The 17,528-nt window shown below is 38.9% G+C and overlaps 1 protein-coding gene across 11 annotated transcripts in view; it reads left to right on the top strand.

Annotated features, from left to right (window-relative positions):
- The window catches only part of ENAH (ENAH actin regulator), a 97,958-nt gene that overhangs the window by 40,223 nt on the left and 40,207 nt on the right, over positions 1–17,528 (top strand). For all 11 annotated transcript variants that reach the window (XM_066993702.1, XM_066993705.1, XM_066993703.1 and 8 more), the window contains exons 2-3: positions 5,407–5,572; positions 6,909–7,086. In XM_066993702.1, coding sequence (XP_066849803.1) covers positions 5,407–5,572; positions 6,909–7,086 — 344 coding nt within the window. The remainder of the gene's footprint in view (positions 1–5,406; positions 5,573–6,908; positions 7,087–17,528) is intronic.

The raw sequence follows: 17,528 nt of genomic DNA, 5'->3' as shown, positions 1-17,528 counted from the left end.
TGGAGTGGACAAACCACATCATTTGAAGCTGGATGCAAGCAACAACACGACTAGGTTCCTTTTGCTGTGCCAAGCACACAGTGCTTCGTGCAACAACGTATTCAGCTGGGTTTTTGCAGTGCCATACAAAAAAAAAAAAAAGAGGGGTTCTTATTTTTCCTCTCTAACTTACCAGTTGAAAGGTATCTTATTTGAGGGCATTGGAAAGTTTAAAAAAAAAAAAAAAAACACAAACTTTTAAGGTGCTAGCAAATAACTACTGAGTTAAGCCAAATGAGTTGTTTAGAACACACGCCAATTTTGTAAAGTATGTGTTGTTGACAGAAAGTAGGGGTGCAGTGCCAAGTACGTATTTTTTTAATAGTGAAGTGGAGAACATACATTTTCATTGTACTATGCCAGTAGGGGTTCAGGAACAAGTGGGAAAAATCATCTTACAAAACACCACCAAGACATAAAACTTGATATTTGGACCAGTATTCTGTTGCTTTATAAAAATGTGTATTTTAAGACGTCAGTATTAGAAGTGTTTGGAGTTTTTCTAGCTTTGTGCCACGCAGTTTGAAAATCCTAAGTAGGCACTTGATGAATCAGCATCTTTCCATTCCTTTCTGCCCTACAAAGACTGCACATTTTAAGAAGGTTGTGTTTCTATGAATTGAGAACATATGAGCCAAAAAAAAAAAAACCCACTGAATCACCAGAAGTAGTAAGTAGCGGGATATGATTTTCAAAAAATAAACAAAATCTAACCCTAGTTGTTAACATCACTAAGACACTGAAGAGCAATCTCAGCTTTCCCTTGCTTTGGTTTTTATATTTAATTGAATCACTTTTTTCTGTGGCTGCAATTCTGCAGTTTTCCATATGCATTTGAGCATTTACATCACTTTATCATTTTCTCTACCTCAGTAGAGGGGGGGAAAAATGAGCGTTGCGTTTTGGGCCAGGTGGGGAAGGCTTAGGTCAGCAGACTTTATTGGTGTCACTGTGCACTGAACTTAAGAATTTGGGATGTGAGAGAAGGACTGCGTTCCATCTGGGCGAAAGAATCATGTCAGGGTTCAGTTTGCTATGTTTTTTGAGCTTTCCATATGATCTCATCACTGGAGGAGGAAAGTATATTCTCCCATAAGAATAATCTTATACTTATGACTCCTTACTACTATGTTTTTTTTTTTCTGTGAGCTTTTTGAGTGCCAGACCTCCCCTTACTCCCCCCCACACCCAACAAAAGCCAAACACCCTGTCTTTAGCTTTATATAGTATTGCTGTAGGTGGACTTATCCAGAATAATGGTTGGGTTTAACAATCAGTCTTACATTTTTGTCTATAGAAGAACTGTTCCTAACATATATTTATCTAGCTATTTGTCAAGCTTTAGATTTTGGGAAGAGAGCTTGTATGCTTTGCCTTCCTGAGGTTTGGTAAGCACTGTTTTGCATGAATCCTCCCCTGTCTAGATATAATTTCATACGCTTAGTTTAGTAAATTTACTTGGGAATAGATAATCGTTTAATTTTACTTAGTTAAGATTTAGATTGTCACCTTGGTTCCCCAACCCGCTTCCCCAGTAAGTTGGCAGTCAGCTCTTGAACAGCTGTGTGTTTTGGCAGCCGCATGTGAAGCTGGAGAGAGTTGCCTTCCCTTATTCTCCTGCGTACCCCAGTGAATGTTTCTGTTGGGGAGGTATAGGCTAGTCCAAGTATAACCGTTACACCAGTACAACACATGAGAAAAAGAAAAAAAAATTGTAGAGGCAAGTAAACAAAGGATGCCTTTGAAGGCCTAATGACACGGCAAAGAGATGAAGACCTTTTCCTTTTGTTCTGGAATGTGACCATAGAGAATGTTTGTTTCCCCAGTCTGTCCATAAAAATAAGTCTTGTAATCACACTGAAATGGTTTTGATGCAGTGAAGGAATATGGGCATTTAAAAAAAAATGTATTATAGAGCTCATGTATAAATACTGAGGTGAGTGAAGACCTGTCATGTGTTGGAAATACAACAGAGAAGTGTAATAAGCTTGGAGAGCAAGAAATATAACAGGCAGTCTTGTGATTCGTTTGGCTCCTGCACCTTTGAACTGAAGTTTATGTTTAGTAGAGGAATACAAAGGGTGTTAGGTCAAGTTCTAGTAACAGCCTTCATGTTAAATTTGGCATTTTCCCAGGAGAGGGTGGATCAAGGAAAGCAAACTGAACCTTGTTTTTTTATTAGACTTGTCAAGGACGTAGTAATGAGCTACTTGTATAGGTATTGATTTGGTGTCCCTTCAGGTTAGTGGAGTATGGATCTTATTTTTAAAATGTGAATTATAAACTAAGTATTTAAGTCCCCCAAAATGATGTCTCATTGCTGCAATGTAATGTGCTATGCTCAAATGCTGAACTATCACATAAGCACTGAAGAGAAGACCTAAGGATTCTTATTTGCTAAAGCTCACGTATTCATGTTCTACTTGAAAAATAAAAAAGTATTCATTTTAGAGTGTAGAACTTTTACGAAGGGAAAGAAATTGAGTTAATCTCCCCTGCATCTAGTAATGTACAGTTATTGAACCTTGGGGAAAAAAAAAAAAAAGCTAGCACACTGTGGTGATTTAATTTGTTTCTGATGGTGGTAGTTTCATTTTTCTGTCTTAACTACTGCAGGCTGGTAAACAGAGTGATGGATGGGGGGAACTGCTAGCAGGAGGGGAGTTTCTTATCTTCAGTTTGATACCTGGATATGAAAATTACACATCAGGAACATTAAAGGTTTAGCTTTAGGATTTGTGTGAAATGATGGCAGAGTGCTTATTTTGTAATAATAGAATAGGTCAACTGGAAATCGTTCATATTTGCCATTTTTTTAAAGGATGTGAATCATCTTGTATCTTTATATGGATAAGAATAACCCACTACTATTAAAAAAGTTATTTCAAATGAAGCATGAAATATTTGTGATCGAGACTTTTGTGTAATATTTCCAGTTATAAGGCATAGCCTGGAAAGTGGAACCTAAGAATAGTTTGAACAATTGTTAAAGAAAAGAGAAATGGTGCTCAAGGTTATCTTATTTGTGCTCATGAATTGTGCTACTTGAATACCAAATAGCTGTAAAACGAGTAGTATTTTTTCTTATGTTAAATAACATTATGTAAAAATAGAGCTTTTGTGAAAACTTGGACTTGTGGAAGGACTGTGACAGAGCAGAGAATAAGAAGGCTAAATTTGATGGTCTGTGCTACTAATTAAGTCTGCTCATTTACCATTACTTAATCATTCTTTGGTTCTACCTTGATTATTATTGAAACATATTAGCTTATACTCGGTGTCTCCATTTTTTAATAGAATCTAAATGAAGTTTTGTCTGCCACGTGATTGTGAATCTGAGGTGCATTTTTTTTTTTGACGAAACTCTGTAGACCTAATGGCTCTGCTTACAAATCGGTATCTAGGTCCTGTCATGTCACCTGGGGTTTATCATGCCTGTGTTGAATCCAGATTCAAATGTAGCAAAGCTATGTTTTGGGTTCAGAAATTGTCTTAAGTTTTCTGTAATACTGCTGCTACGTGTTTTAGAAAACCACAATTATTTGTTTTGTGCTTTGTGAACAATGCAGAGTCTTTCTGGATTTGAACATCGGTAAGATAGTTATGTGCCAGAATCCTATAAATAGAGAAGTCCAGTATGTTCTTGAATTGTCCTCCTCAGATGAGGGAATGTTCTTATCTACCTGTGGCATGCTTTTTAAGGGGACTGTGAAGCACTTGAAACTTGCAGCAAAGTTTATTTTAAGAAGAACCAGAGTCTTTGCATCTAAGCTTTCCTTGTGGATCAGATGTGATCCTTTCGGTCTAAGTGGTAGATTTAAAGATACAACATTTCTCAGTATAGTTCATATATTATAATTTTGCTATACCTATATCGAACTACCTTCTGTCTAGAAGAAGGATGGCCTAATTGGATGTTGTTATCCTATTGCGATCTTAGGCGATGAGGCCAGACTATGTGCGGTTTTAGAACTGCAAGCGTATTTCCTCATCTCATCTGGAATCTTTTGCTACCATAAGAAACATAATCTCTCTTCTCCCCTAAACCTGAAAACCATTTAAGCATTTTTCTAGTTGTCGTTGTTGACTGCCATTGCAAATGTGATAGAAAGTGATGCTATGTCAGTGTTATGTTTGACTGGTGCTTTGTCAAAAACATCATTATTGAAAGCTTACAAAGCAGCTGGATGCACTGCAGTATTTTCTTGTGCCAGGAAATGGAAAATGAGATATTGGGAAATGCAGCATTTTTTTCTTTAAAAGATAGGTGAGGGGAATTTGTATTTTCCCACCTTCATGTTTTATGAACAAATATTTCATTACTGTCCCTCTGTAATTTATGAAGAATGCATGTCTCTTCAGCCATTTCCATTCTCCAAATGGCAGGCCACATTCCTTGCAAGCCAGACAGCTCATGTGTTTTGGATAATGCTGGGTCTACAGGAGTGCAATGTTCAGAGAACTTGACTTACTGATAAGAAACCATTCTCTTCTATTTTTATTTCCTCTCTGCACTGGACATTTGCTGTAAAGACAATTTGTGTAGTTCCACCCTCACCCCTCCTAATTGTGTGCTTATGGTATGTTCAGCTTTTTTGTGTTTCTATCACGGCGATGTTCATGATATGTTCCCTTCTAACTTTAGACTGTACCTTAGCTTCCAGATGACTGTCCACAGCTAATCCTCTTTATGGCAGCAATAAACTCTCCTGATGATAAAACTGTAGCTTTGAGTCATCAATAGAACTGTTCCTTAGGGAGCAAATAAAACATCTAGGTGTTGACTGCAGTAAAATGTCAAAACCAAAAAGCATTTCATTTGTGAGCCCATGAACTTTTGTGTGCTGAACTTCATCCTGGTGTGTGTGTGTATGTATATTTTTAAAATGCATGCATACATTTTTATTTGATGCCTTGTGCTAACAGGGGCTAGGGCCTTCTAAGCCTCCTCTTGTAGAAGTAATTGCCCCTGGAAAACAAATTGTATGGAGCTAGTACAACTACACCTTCTTTGTTCTTTGGTCTTTGTGGACAACTTTGTCTGTGGTTTTAGCGTTTATTTAAAATTCATGGTTGGTGGTGAGGAGAAAGGAAAACATGCAGGGAGAAAACTGCTAAGAAAAGGTGCAAAAAAGTAAATCGCTTCTTGATCTTTCATTAGTCGTTATGCCTTCTTTGTGTTGGCCACAGATTTTCAGAATGGATGCCTGTAAGCAGAATGTCAAAGTGCTAGCAGTTTTGAATTTATGAAAGAGGACTGTGCAAGGAGCATTCCTTTAACTTTTCAAGTAGAAAGGATGTAACCAAAAAGATAATTTGTCTTAAGTAACTTTTATGTTCTAATCTAAATTACTTGTATTTTAACAGTGAACAGAGTATCTGCCAAGCACGAGCTGCTGTAATGGTCTATGATGATGCCAATAAGAAATGGGTACCAGCTGGTGGATCAACTGGATTCAGCAGAGTTCATATATATCATCACACAGGCAACAACACATTCAGAGTAGTGGGCAGGAAGATTCAGGATCATCAGGTAAGTGAATCTTTGAAAACTTTGAATAGAAATTGTAAGCTATTTTTATGATTCTTTTTGACACTAAGAAATAGGTCTTCAGTAATGGGAACTGTAAATAGTAAACTTTTATTTTAACTCAAGTAATGAAAACTGTATTGCGGCTTTTTCCCCCATCAGCTAAGTGTTTCATATACCTTCAAGGCAACATTCCTTGTACGTTCTTCACCGTTCCTTCCTACGTGCAGATACAAAGGGTAGGGAGGAAGACTTCTACACACATCATCTGGTTCTCCTTTAACCAAAATGTTAGTCTAAGAACTAATGTTCTTCCCTATATTATGCAGTTAGCTGCAGTCTACTTTGGTACCAACAGTTCTTTTTTTCTAGCTGTTTCTGTATTACAAAAAGTTGGATACCTGGTTTCTCATTTCCCCTGATCAGTTAATTAAAAAAAAAAAAACAACTTTAGATATTTGGTAATGCTGATCAACTACCACTTTGAGAAGTAGAGAAGAGAGTAGTAATGATCACATCTTAATTTCCTTGATGAAGAATTTAATAGATCTTGAATAAATGGCAAACTAGCACTCTGTTGTGAAACATGATCTGCCTTGTGATAGTTGGGGTGGAGTTATATCTATTATCTTCTTGTTTGAGGAAAATTTCTCTCACCTTTTCTTGATCTTTTATCAAGAAAACCTGAGACGTGGAATGATAATCTCACATGTGATTTGTCACTAAACGCGTATTCCAAGTAATAAATAGTATCTGTGCATTTCCCTGAGGACAAATATATATTTTGTTGCCATTAGTCAGGAGATAAAGCTGGGAGGATATGGTTATCCAAGTGCAATACGATGTTCTTAGTGGTTGACTTGTAGCAAATGGTTGTACTGCTGGCTAGAATTCACCAGCTTTTGTGCGAGCCATAACAGTCTTGCAAGATGATACCTTATGATGCATAGAAGAAATCCATGTAAACTGTTACTGAAAGCACTGCAAGTTAAAGGGTTCAGCAGCCACAGTAGGAAGGTGATAACTTGGTTAGAAAAATTCTCACAAGTACTTTGTGAAGTTGATGGAAAACCAAGGTGGTTTCTAAAGTCCAAATGCATGTTCACATGCTAGTAAAGAAACTGTTGATGTTACTACATTGCTGTTAGGAAATACTGCATCATTTGAAATGCGAATTATCAACTTTGGTAGTTTAAGCAGAAATACATTAATGAACGTTGTCCATCTTGTAGATTACAGGACTGAAATTAACCCACATGGTTAAGGAATAAAAACTAAATGAAGCTGAAACTTGTGATGAAACAGCACTTGAAACTGCTTTAATTTTTCATTATTATAGGTGGTAATAAATTGTGCCATTCCGAAAGGACTGAAGTACAATCAGGCTACACAGACCTTTCACCAATGGCGTGATGCAAGGCAAGTCTACGGTCTGAATTTTGGCAGCAAAGAAGATGCCAATGTCTTTGCAAGTGCCATGATGCATGCCTTAGAAGTATTGAATTCACAGGAAGCTGGTAAGTCTCTTAACTCTACTTTTGGAAGATTGATCAAATAGAGATGAAAAAAATGAAATCTTTATGCATAAAAGACAGTAAGTCTTGTTTCTAATCATGATTCAGCCTCCAGCCATTTTAATGATTTGGGTGTTTTGTCTGCATAACTGTTTCTGCTTAACAGTGATTCTCAACCTGATTGCCACCCACATAAATGGAATTCCTAAAAACTAACTTGATTTTCATGGTATTTATTACATGTAGGAACTTGCTGACTTATTTTGGTAAATAAGCACCTGACAAAGAAATCTATACCTCTTAATCACAGTACTTTTCAGTCTTCAGGTGGTGTCTATAATATATTCTATTTAGACATTACAGCAGATGGATCAGTATAGCACTGGGACACACAGAGGGAGTTCTCATTTTATGAGACTTCTAGACTTTTGTGTTCATGTAACCAAAGAGTTCTTTTGTCCTCATTAATCTTTAAAGGTTGTCTGTGTAACAAGAGAGAGTATTTCTGTGCCAGGTTTCTTTCTCGTGTGTAGAAGAGAAGCTGTGGATAACCTTAGGGCTGTCTCAACTACAGCAAAAAAGGGTGACTTGATAAAGTTCCTTTTCATTCTTACAGCTTTTTCAACACTTGCCTTTAGAAACTAAGCTAGCTAGACCAAGTAGTGCTGTTATGCAGTACATGAGGCCAAAAAATAAAGGATACCTAGAAGTGTAAGGTGTCTTTTGCCAGATAAAATCATGCAGTTGTATATCATATTCTCCTGCCTACTAGTTGGATGTTTTCTCCTCTAAATCCTCCAGTTCTCCTTTCCCTAAGGGCTATTTGATTGTAAATATTTAATGCACTCCAACTGTTTATTATCTCACAAACCAACATGAGTGGTTGTAACCTTTAAGTTGTCTGAATTGTAAAGAGAATCTTTGTTTCTCCTTCCTGTGATTTTTGACTTGGTAGTAGTAGGTATAGGTGGAAATGTGTTAGCTGCATCACAAACTAGTGGTTGATGCTGTCAGCATTGGCAGAAATAACTGTTCTTATATAACTTTTGTGAGCCAAGAAAGAATGTGACTGGTTCATATTGTCTATTAGTGACCTGTTTCCCAGGCATATCGGTGCTCTAGCTTCCATCAAGATGAAATAAAAAGCAAACTTTAACGTAATGTGCCCTGAAAACACTTCAGCAGATGTCTGAAGATGATTAGCTATGCACTGCTGCTTGTAAAAACATTCACAAGCATGCATATATAAGCTTTTTGTAAGCCCATTATCATTTTCTAACAATGTTGAAAGATAAGTCCTCATAATGTATCTGTTAGAATACTATTCCAAATTTTCATCAGTTGAGGGGTTTATAAGTGTATGGTCTGCATACTAAATATTTTGACTTTTATCAATGTAAGAAGTAAAAAGAGATGATTGAGCAACCTGCTCTAGTGGAAGGTGTTCATGCCCATGGCACAAAGGGGTTGGAATTAGGGGATCTTTAAGGTCCCTACCAATCCAAACAAGTCTATGATCCTATCTTTCTGAACATGACCACTTATATAAGGAAAGTATGATACTAAATGGCTTGCAGTTCAGAAACAAACTAATTGGACTCCTTGCTCTGAGTTAATGCATTTCTTATATCTGTAGTAGGATGTTACTGCACTCTTTTAAAATTATATAGTCTCCCTCTCCTGCATATATTTGAAAAATGTCAGTGGTCTTTACTGGCATTATTTGAAATTTTATTGAGGATCTCTCTCCCTCTAGTGGATCTGCAAAAGCAAAGAAGTGGCGCATGTAGCACAGAGTTCAGTGACAGCCTTTTTGTCATTCTAATGAGTTTAGAATGCAGAGTGAAAGTGTTTGAAGTTATAGTAGAATAAAGCCATAACTGCAACTGGCAATTTTCTTATTAAAAAAACAACATGGTACATATGTCTCAAAGGACTATAAAGTGATGGGTGCCTTGTCAGTGGAATTGCTTGAAATATGCTGCATGTCTAGTCTTTTTTCTCCCTGATCTACAGTACTGAACATGTGATCATTATATTTTCTTTTAAGTTTGAACTCTGGTTATTTAAATAAATAAAAAAGTTGGGGGGTTTTCACTCTGTTCTGCTTTGAATGGTTGTATTAACTAGTGGCTATGCAACCAGACCCTATTCTTCTGGCTAGTTGAGCAGACCATAGGCTACCTGCATACCGGAAAAGAAAGACAATATGCAGGAGTGTATATTAGCCTAGAATTTTAAGGTAGGCTACTAAAGCTACAAACCCATGCCACATATCTTTTAGGAAACATACTCAAAATCACAGAATCATCTAGGTTGGAAGGGACCTCCAAGATCACCGAGTCCAACGTCTGACCTAACACTAACAAGTCCTCCACTAAACCAGATCACTAAGCTCTACATCTAAACATCTCTTAAAGACCTCCAGGGATGGTGACTCGACCGCTTCCCTGGGCAGCCCATTGCAATGCCTAACAACCCTTTTGGTAAATAAGTTCTTCCTAATATCCAACCTAAACCTCCCTTGGCGCAACTTTAGTCCATTCCCCCTCGTCCTGTCACCAGGCACGTTGGAGAATAGACCAACCCCTACCTTGCTACAGCCTCCTTTGAGGTACTTATAGAATGCGATAAGGTCTCTGAGCCTCCTCTTCTCCAGGCTGAACAATCCCAGCTCCTTCAGCCGCTCCTCGTAAGACTTGTTCTCCAGACCCCTCACCAGCTTCGTTGTGCTTCTCTGGACTCACTGGAGCACCTCCATGTCCTTCCTGTAGTGAGGGGCCTGAAACTGAACACAGTACTCGAGGTGTGGTCTCACCAGAGCCAAGTACAGGGGGACGATCACCTCCCTGGTCCTGCTGGCCACACTGCTTCTTATGCAAGCCAGGATGCTGTTGGCCTTCTTGGCCACCTGAGCACACTGCTGGCTCATATTCAGCTGACTATCCACCAATACTCCCAGGTCCTTCTCTGCCAGGCAGCTTTCCAGCCACTCATCTCCCAGCCTGTAGCTCTGCTTGGGGTTGTTGTGCCCCAGGTGCAGGACCCGGCACTTGGCCTTGTTGAACTTCATACAGTTGGCCTCAGCCCATCGGTCCAGCCTATCCAGATCCTCCTGCAGAGCCTTCCTTCCCTTGAGCAGATCGACACACACACCTAACTTGGTGTCATCTGCAAACTTACTGAGGGTGCACTCGATCCCCTCATCCAAATCATTGATAGAAATATTAAAGAGATATTAAAGAGAACTGGCCCTAGTACTGAGCCCTGGGGGACTCCACTAGTGACTGGCCTCCTACTGGGTTTGGCTCCATTCACCACAACTCCTTGGGCCCGGCCAGCCAGCCAGTTTTTAACCCAATGAAGCGTACGCCAGTCCAAGCCATGAGCAGCCAGTTTCTTCAGGAGAATGCTGTGGGAAACAAAAAAATGAACCAAACTTTCTTCAGTTGATACTCAAGAGAATTTTGAAAGACTTCATTTCATTAAGTAATTGTCTGAGGCAATTACTGCACCTTAATCAAATGACAAATGTGTCAGCAGTTCAAGAGATCATTTGAAGAGGATTTCTGGCTTTAAGGTTGCATGCTGTGTGTTCAGGTATTCAGTGAATGGTCTTAAATGTCTGGAATAAAGATGACTGGTTTCTGTATAGGTTTTGCATTGCATTACAAAAATTTTCATATCTCCATTAAATAGAGCTCAGTGTTGCTATCAAAGTGACTCTGGAATGAGAGAAGAGCCACAATGAAAGGAAATGAGTGAGTGAAAATTCTCCGATGTCTGAGAAAACTGATTATCCCTTTGAAGAAATAAGGGCAAATAAGTAAATTATGCTTTGGGACATGGGAAGAAGGAAGATGTATCACAGAATCGTAGAGCGGCTTTCGTTGGAAGGGACCTTAAAGATTACCTAATTCCAACCCCCTTGCCATGGGCAGGGGTGCCACCCACCAGATCAGGTTGCCTGGGGCCCCATCTAACCTGGCCTTGAACATCTCCAGGGATGGGGCATCCACAGCTTCTCTGGGCAACCTGTTCCAGTGCCTCACCACCCTCTGAGTGAAGAATTTCCACTTAACATTTAATCTACATCTCTCCCATCTTTTCGTTTAAAACCGTTTCCCTATATCCTATCACAATCTGCCAGTGTAAAAAGTTGCTCTCTGTCTTTTCTATAAACACTCTTTAAGTATTGAAAGGCTGCATTGATGAGCCTTCTCTTCTTCAGGTTGAACACCCCCAGCTCTCGTCCTTTCTTCATAGGACGAGTGCTCCAGCCCTCTGATCATCCTTGTGGCCCTCCTCTGGACCTGCTCTAACAGCTCCACATCCTTCTTGTGCTGCCCACTCCTCTGTTGATGCAGCCCAGGATGCAGTTGGCCTTCTGGGCTGCAGGCGCTCACTGCTGGCTCATGTCAAGCTTTTCATCCACCAGAACCCCCCAAGTCCTTCTCTGCAGGGCTCCTCTCAATGAGTTCTTCTCCCAGTCTGTACTCATCTCTGGAATTGCCCCGAGACAGGTGAAGCACTTTGCACTTGGACTTGTTGAACCTCATTAGGTTCATAGAGGCCCAATTCTCAAGCTTGTCCAGTTCCTCTTGAATGGTATCCCTTCCTTCTGTTGTATCAGCTGCACCACACAGGTTGGTGTCATCTGCAAACTTGCTGAGGGTGCACTCAATCCTATTGTCTGTGTCGTTTCTAAAAATATTAAACAGCACTGGTCCCAAGCTGGACCCCCGGAGGGACGCCACTTGTCACTGGCCTCCACCTGGACATAGAGCCAATGACCTCAACTCTCTGAGTATGGCTGTCCAGCCAATTTTTTTATCCACCCTTCAAACTCTTAACTCTACAATTTTAAAGATAAGGATGTCATGTGGGACCATGTCAAAGGCCATATAGAAGTCAGTCGGTCTTCCCTTGTTGACTGATGCAGTCACTCCGTCACAGAAGGCCATCAGATTGGTCAGGCAAGATTTGCCCTTGGTGAAGCCGTGCTGGCTGTCTCGGATCACCAGCTTGTCCTGCATGGGCCTTGACGTTGCTTCCAGGAAGATCTGATCGGTGATCTTGCCAGGCACAGAGGTGAGACTTGCCAGTCCATAGTTCCCTGGGTCCTCCTTTCTACCGTTTTTAAAAATGTGAGTGATATTTCCCTTTTTCCAGTTGCTGAAGGAGTGTGATGAGTGACTTTTCCAGTTACTTATCATATTGAGATTTTATGCAAAAAGTACCTTCCAGTTCATTGGGAAGTGGTGTTATTTTGTGGGGCATCAGTCTTCAGCCCCAAAAAGGCCTTGCTAAGAGAAAAAGAAAACAAGTATGAGATTGATATGTGTAATTTACGTTTGAGGTGGTACTTAGGGTTGTTTGTTTGCAGAAGATGAAAGGATGTTTGAAAGATGTAACTGTCAACAAGACCATTTCAATTCTTTCTAATGTACTCAGTGTATCTTACATTCATTATGTTTTTTATATGAATATTTAACAGTTAATTTGTTTTTTGTTATGATTTTAAATGATTTTGGGGCATTCTACATAGAAAGACCAGGATAGGAATATCTTCAGTGAAACTGTTCTAATATTGCCTTAGGAGATGCTTTAATTTATAGGAAAATCAGGAGGAAGAGAAAGAAATATAGTTCCCCCCCCCCAATCTCTGTATTTTGCTGGCCTAACAGTAAAAACAAATTGAGGTTACATTTCTTTAAAATCATTAGTAACCCTAGAAGCTAAGTTGTTCAATTATTAAATAACCAAACCTTTATGGAGAAAAGATGCATGCTTTATCCACAGCTTTGGAAATACACTGATCTGTGATCCTTTCTCTTATAGTGAAGATAGTTCATTAAATCACCCCTTATAGGGGAATGTACTAACCTATAGACTGAATAATTTAGTGTCTTTGGAAAATGCAAACTGGGATGAAAACTGCAGTTGCCTAATTGGAATATGTGTAGAGACTATAGAAGGTTGAAGTGAGAAATTTATGGGGAGGAGTAAGGAAGAGGGGGAGAACAGCTCAAAATGTTTCTCACACTGTTGTTTCACATCATGCTACAACTTGTTTCAAGAGAAAAATGATTTTGCTGCAGTGAAGTAATTATGCTGTACCTGTACTCTGGCAGCCTTTTGGAACAGGCTGTCAGCACTTCTTGTCAGAACGGTAGTAATGTGATGTGCTATTATTACCTGGGTTGTCAGAAGTAGAAGAATATATCTATTTTTGATAGTAAATTTTTCTTTTTGTTTTAAGTATGGGATTGATTAAATTTTTTTTTGGTAGTTACTAGCTTCTATAATTCTGATTTATTGGCCAAACTATTGATCTAAAAGAAGTTTTAACTGTTTATTGGACAAAATACTTCCAGTTCAATTGCATGTAAGATCATCCAGAGCATCGTTAATTTCAGCTGGGGTATTGAAGTGGAGGAGAAATTGCTAAGTTTTCAGGGTTGTACTCACCTTTAAGTATTGCCTTTGTGGTATTTTTGATGATTTTTGTGATTCTTGAGGATTAGTGTTGTATCAAGTGAAAGTATTAAAGTTTGGGTGGGCAACCAAAAAGAATTTCATTAAAATTTGATAGTTGGCCTTAACTGCAGGGCAGCCATAGATAGAAGTGTATTAGTTTTGTGAATAAGGTTTTGTTTAATAAATATCAGGGAGCGTCAAGAAGGGTTCGTGTTGTTGTCTTAAGTATTATGTGTAGAAGTGGTAGCTATGTTATATCTGACATCTTTTGTAATCAGGTTGTTGTCATACATTCATTAACATAATTGTGAAAATTTAACTTTGTTATAAAGGCTCAATTATTTGATATTAATTTAAAATTGACAGTTATCACCTATAAAATTGCTACTTAAAGAAACTTTTACAGAACTGGGGAAACAAGTAATAAATACCTTACTGATGGTGCTGATATATTTAACCTTTGATACTTTAAGATCATTTTTTAAAGTTTGTTGGAGTGACCTTAGTACTCTATCCTGGAAGCTTTGTCTCCATCTCCCCGTACATAAAAGAGGGAAGCCGAGAGGGAAGCCACAAGCTTGCTTAAGGCCACCAAGTAAGCTTGTTCCCAAGCCAAGTGTAACACCCAACAGCCTTGTTTCCAAGGCTCTGCTGGCATTGATAGGAGGCTCTGCTCCCTTCAATAGAAAGTTTATCTGTACTCAAATTCAAATATGTTTTATTGAATGTTTTTGTTATCCTTGGCCCCTTTTTATTAACTTGTGCAGCTAGAAGTGCCTGTGAAGTGAAATGAAAAGCATTAATTTCTATACAGGAAAAGCAACATAATCACCATTTGCTAAAATAAATCAAAACGAGTCAATTAATTCAACTGAAAGCACTTATAAAATGGGAGTCACATATGAAGAGGCAGATATTTGAAGGAATGGGAAGTCTTAACTGGAAGGTAATTAGCTTGAATAGAAGTACTAGAGTAGTTTTGTTGCTTATTAATGCCCTAGTGTTTGAGCATCGTAGCCTTGCTTATAAATCCATAATACAAACCCAGGTCTAGATGAGAGGTCTAGATGCCACTTTACTTTCGCTAAACACTGGTTAGCAACTTTCCCTAAATTTTGTTCTGTAATGCTCTACAATAGGACAGGCTCTGAATAGGAGGAGGAGGAAGTAGAGCAAAGTGAAATAGGTCATTTCCCCATGATCACTTTTCTTAGTACTTCCTAGTATCAATCGCTGAAGAAGTCTGCTTTCCATTCACTTAGAAAAATCTTCAAGCATTTATTAAAATACATCATTTGGTTTATTAAAGAAAACAAACACATTCTTATATTCCACAACAGAACTACATCTTTTAACTTTGGCTTTGAACTTTTGCCTGGGGTGTGCTCTTTGCTTAGTAGGTGTGCTCGAATTGTCCTTTATCATCTTTAGAAAAGGTTTTCACTGTTATGCAATACTTATCTTTATAGCATATGCCTATACAAATTAACTTGCTGTCTGCTTTCGTTTCATTCGTCCTTTGAAAAACATTCATACTTCGCTTTATATTTCAGACTATACGATGGGTATGTTGCTTAGCTTTGGCACTGATACACTGAGAAATGAAATGGTGGAAATTCTTAATTACTGGGTTGTTCATACAATTGTTTCTCTAAGGCAAAAAATGAGGTCTTCACCTCAAACTAAAATTCTCATGTCATCTAGTTGACCAAGTTTTTCTAAAGATACTAGATTAAAAAAAAGATAGTCTTTAGATCCTGTACTCTTAGACTGTCTTTAAATGAATGGTACAGTAATTGCAGGTGTGAGTGTTGGCTTGACCTATCCTTACATTACCACCTCCCAAGGAAGCCTGTCCAGCTAGATGGAAATACACATTGTAGGTATATAACCTGTGATATATGTATTGTTCCTATCTTGAACAGTAAATATCCTCTTTTTTCTTAGCGTAGGAATGCAATGTCTTCTGGTGCTTTGTCAACACTGCCAACATCAGACAAGTGATATTAAAAGAAGCAGGGTGGAGAGTTTCAGGTGAAACTCCAAAGCAGACAATATATTCGCAAACACCAGGGAAAAAAACTGGAAAGGTACTGAGAAAAACATGTTTCTATCGTCAACTTGCCAACTATAGTTTCATAGCGTTGTGCAACTGGAATTAATAAATTCAGCTCTTGAATGGACATAGAGGTAAGAAGTCAATTTGAGCTGAAAAGGAAGTTAAGGAACTTGATAAACTACGACAGTGGTTGTGGTTTAAATAAGGGATGCTCAGTTTGGCTCAAGCAGTCCCCAGCAGCTGGGTGTCATTCTTTGAGCTATGCCAGCATAGCCGTCTCCATGGCTGTGGGAAGAACCAGATCAGGTCCTGATTTAGCTGGGGAAAACAATTCTTTCAGGCTTTCCCCCCGGGATTTTTAATGCATTGGATTTTCAGTCCATCTCTCACTTGATAGTTGCCCCAACTGTTGTAGAGGAAGGGTGATGCAAACACGAAAATAAGCTGAAAAGCAGAAAACCTTTAAACTGAACTACTGCTGAACAAATTAGTATATGAAATTATATCCTCTGTCAAAGTACACCACAGACTGCACCATCTGTACTTTCTTTAGAAAAAGAAAGATGTTAGATTTTCCTTAAAACTTGAACAGATGATTCAGCTGTATCTTCTACTTGGCTTGTACTGGTCTTTGAAGATAAAGCGATTCTGTAGATGGAACAGACTTTTTGTCCAGGCAGGATCTGTGAATATTTATCTGGGTGCTAGATATTGCCAGTGTATCTTGAAGTGTTCAGAAACATCTAAGAAAGCTTTTTGTCACCTAGCTCCTGCTTGTTTGTTTATAGCATCTGTCCCCCTGTCTGGACAGTCCTGCTTTAGCAAGGAAGTGGTGGTCATGACTTCCTGGAGTAAATTAATTTTACAGCGTAAGAGATACCTTTCCCCTTGGGTACGTACCTTTAGCTTGCCAGTGTCCATCAGCATGGTGGCTACTTCAGAATGTGTTTACAGAGGGGATTTCCTTGGTGAACATTCCTAATGGCTTGGTAGTTCACCATTTCTTTCTTGAAAGCCTTTGATCTACTAAAGTTGCATTTCTTCCTGGTGAATAAAATACATATATAAGTACTAAAACCAACTGTGTCAGGTTGCTTTGCAGGTGATTGCGTTCAGCTTTATTGCATGTATAGATGGTAAAAAGCACCATAGCTTACTGGAGCAGGTTGGCTTCCCATGTCACATTCTGCGAGGCTAACGCAGAATGAATTTTGCAGAATTTTGACTGAGAGTGAAAAGCTGGAGGTTATGAGAACAGGTTTTACTATGAAATTCTGTTTGTAGAATAACAAAATCAAATTACAACATCTGGTCTGTGCCACTTCATTTCCCTTCTTTCCCATCTCAGCCTTCCATAAGCAGTGGATGACCAGTCAGCACAAACAGTGAGATGATTTGTTTCCAAGGGTGATAGCAAAAGAAGGAATGGGGAGGGGGCACCAGCAGGAAGGCTGCAGAGTGACAGTATGAACTCAGCCACTGCAGCATGGTGGACATCTAATAATACTCTGTTCAAGGCCAGTTAAATACAGGAGACTAAGCGGGTAGAGGTTCCAAGTTTTCATTTTTACTGCATTTCAGTACCATAGTCCCAAATTGGTAAGTGGCCATAGTGTTGTAGTCCTGAGCTGTAGCCTTGAGCTAACAAAACCAAAGGAGATAAGGGATGAAAACAAGAATAAGGAAGTGGCTGAAGGAACGTTTCAGAGTGACTCATAGTAACCTTTTGCTCATTAAGGGTCATTAGATGAAAGGATATGAAAATAGGGGAATTGGTTGAGGTGCCCCCCCTGCTGGACCTCTATAACACACGCTCAGTAGGAGGTAAGCTAGGCAAGGTAGAAAAACCAATCAGAAGTAGCAAGGCAGATAGTTTCACAAGTTGACTGTGCATAAATAACAGTAC

This window comes from Anser cygnoides, chromosome 3 (assembly GCF_040182565.1).
Source record: "Anser cygnoides isolate HZ-2024a breed goose chromosome 3, Taihu_goose_T2T_genome, whole genome shotgun sequence".
In the NCBI taxonomy this organism is placed as follows: Eukaryota; Metazoa; Chordata; class Aves; order Anseriformes; family Anatidae; genus Anser; species Anser cygnoides.
This window is presented reverse-complemented; position numbering and strand designations above follow the sequence as displayed.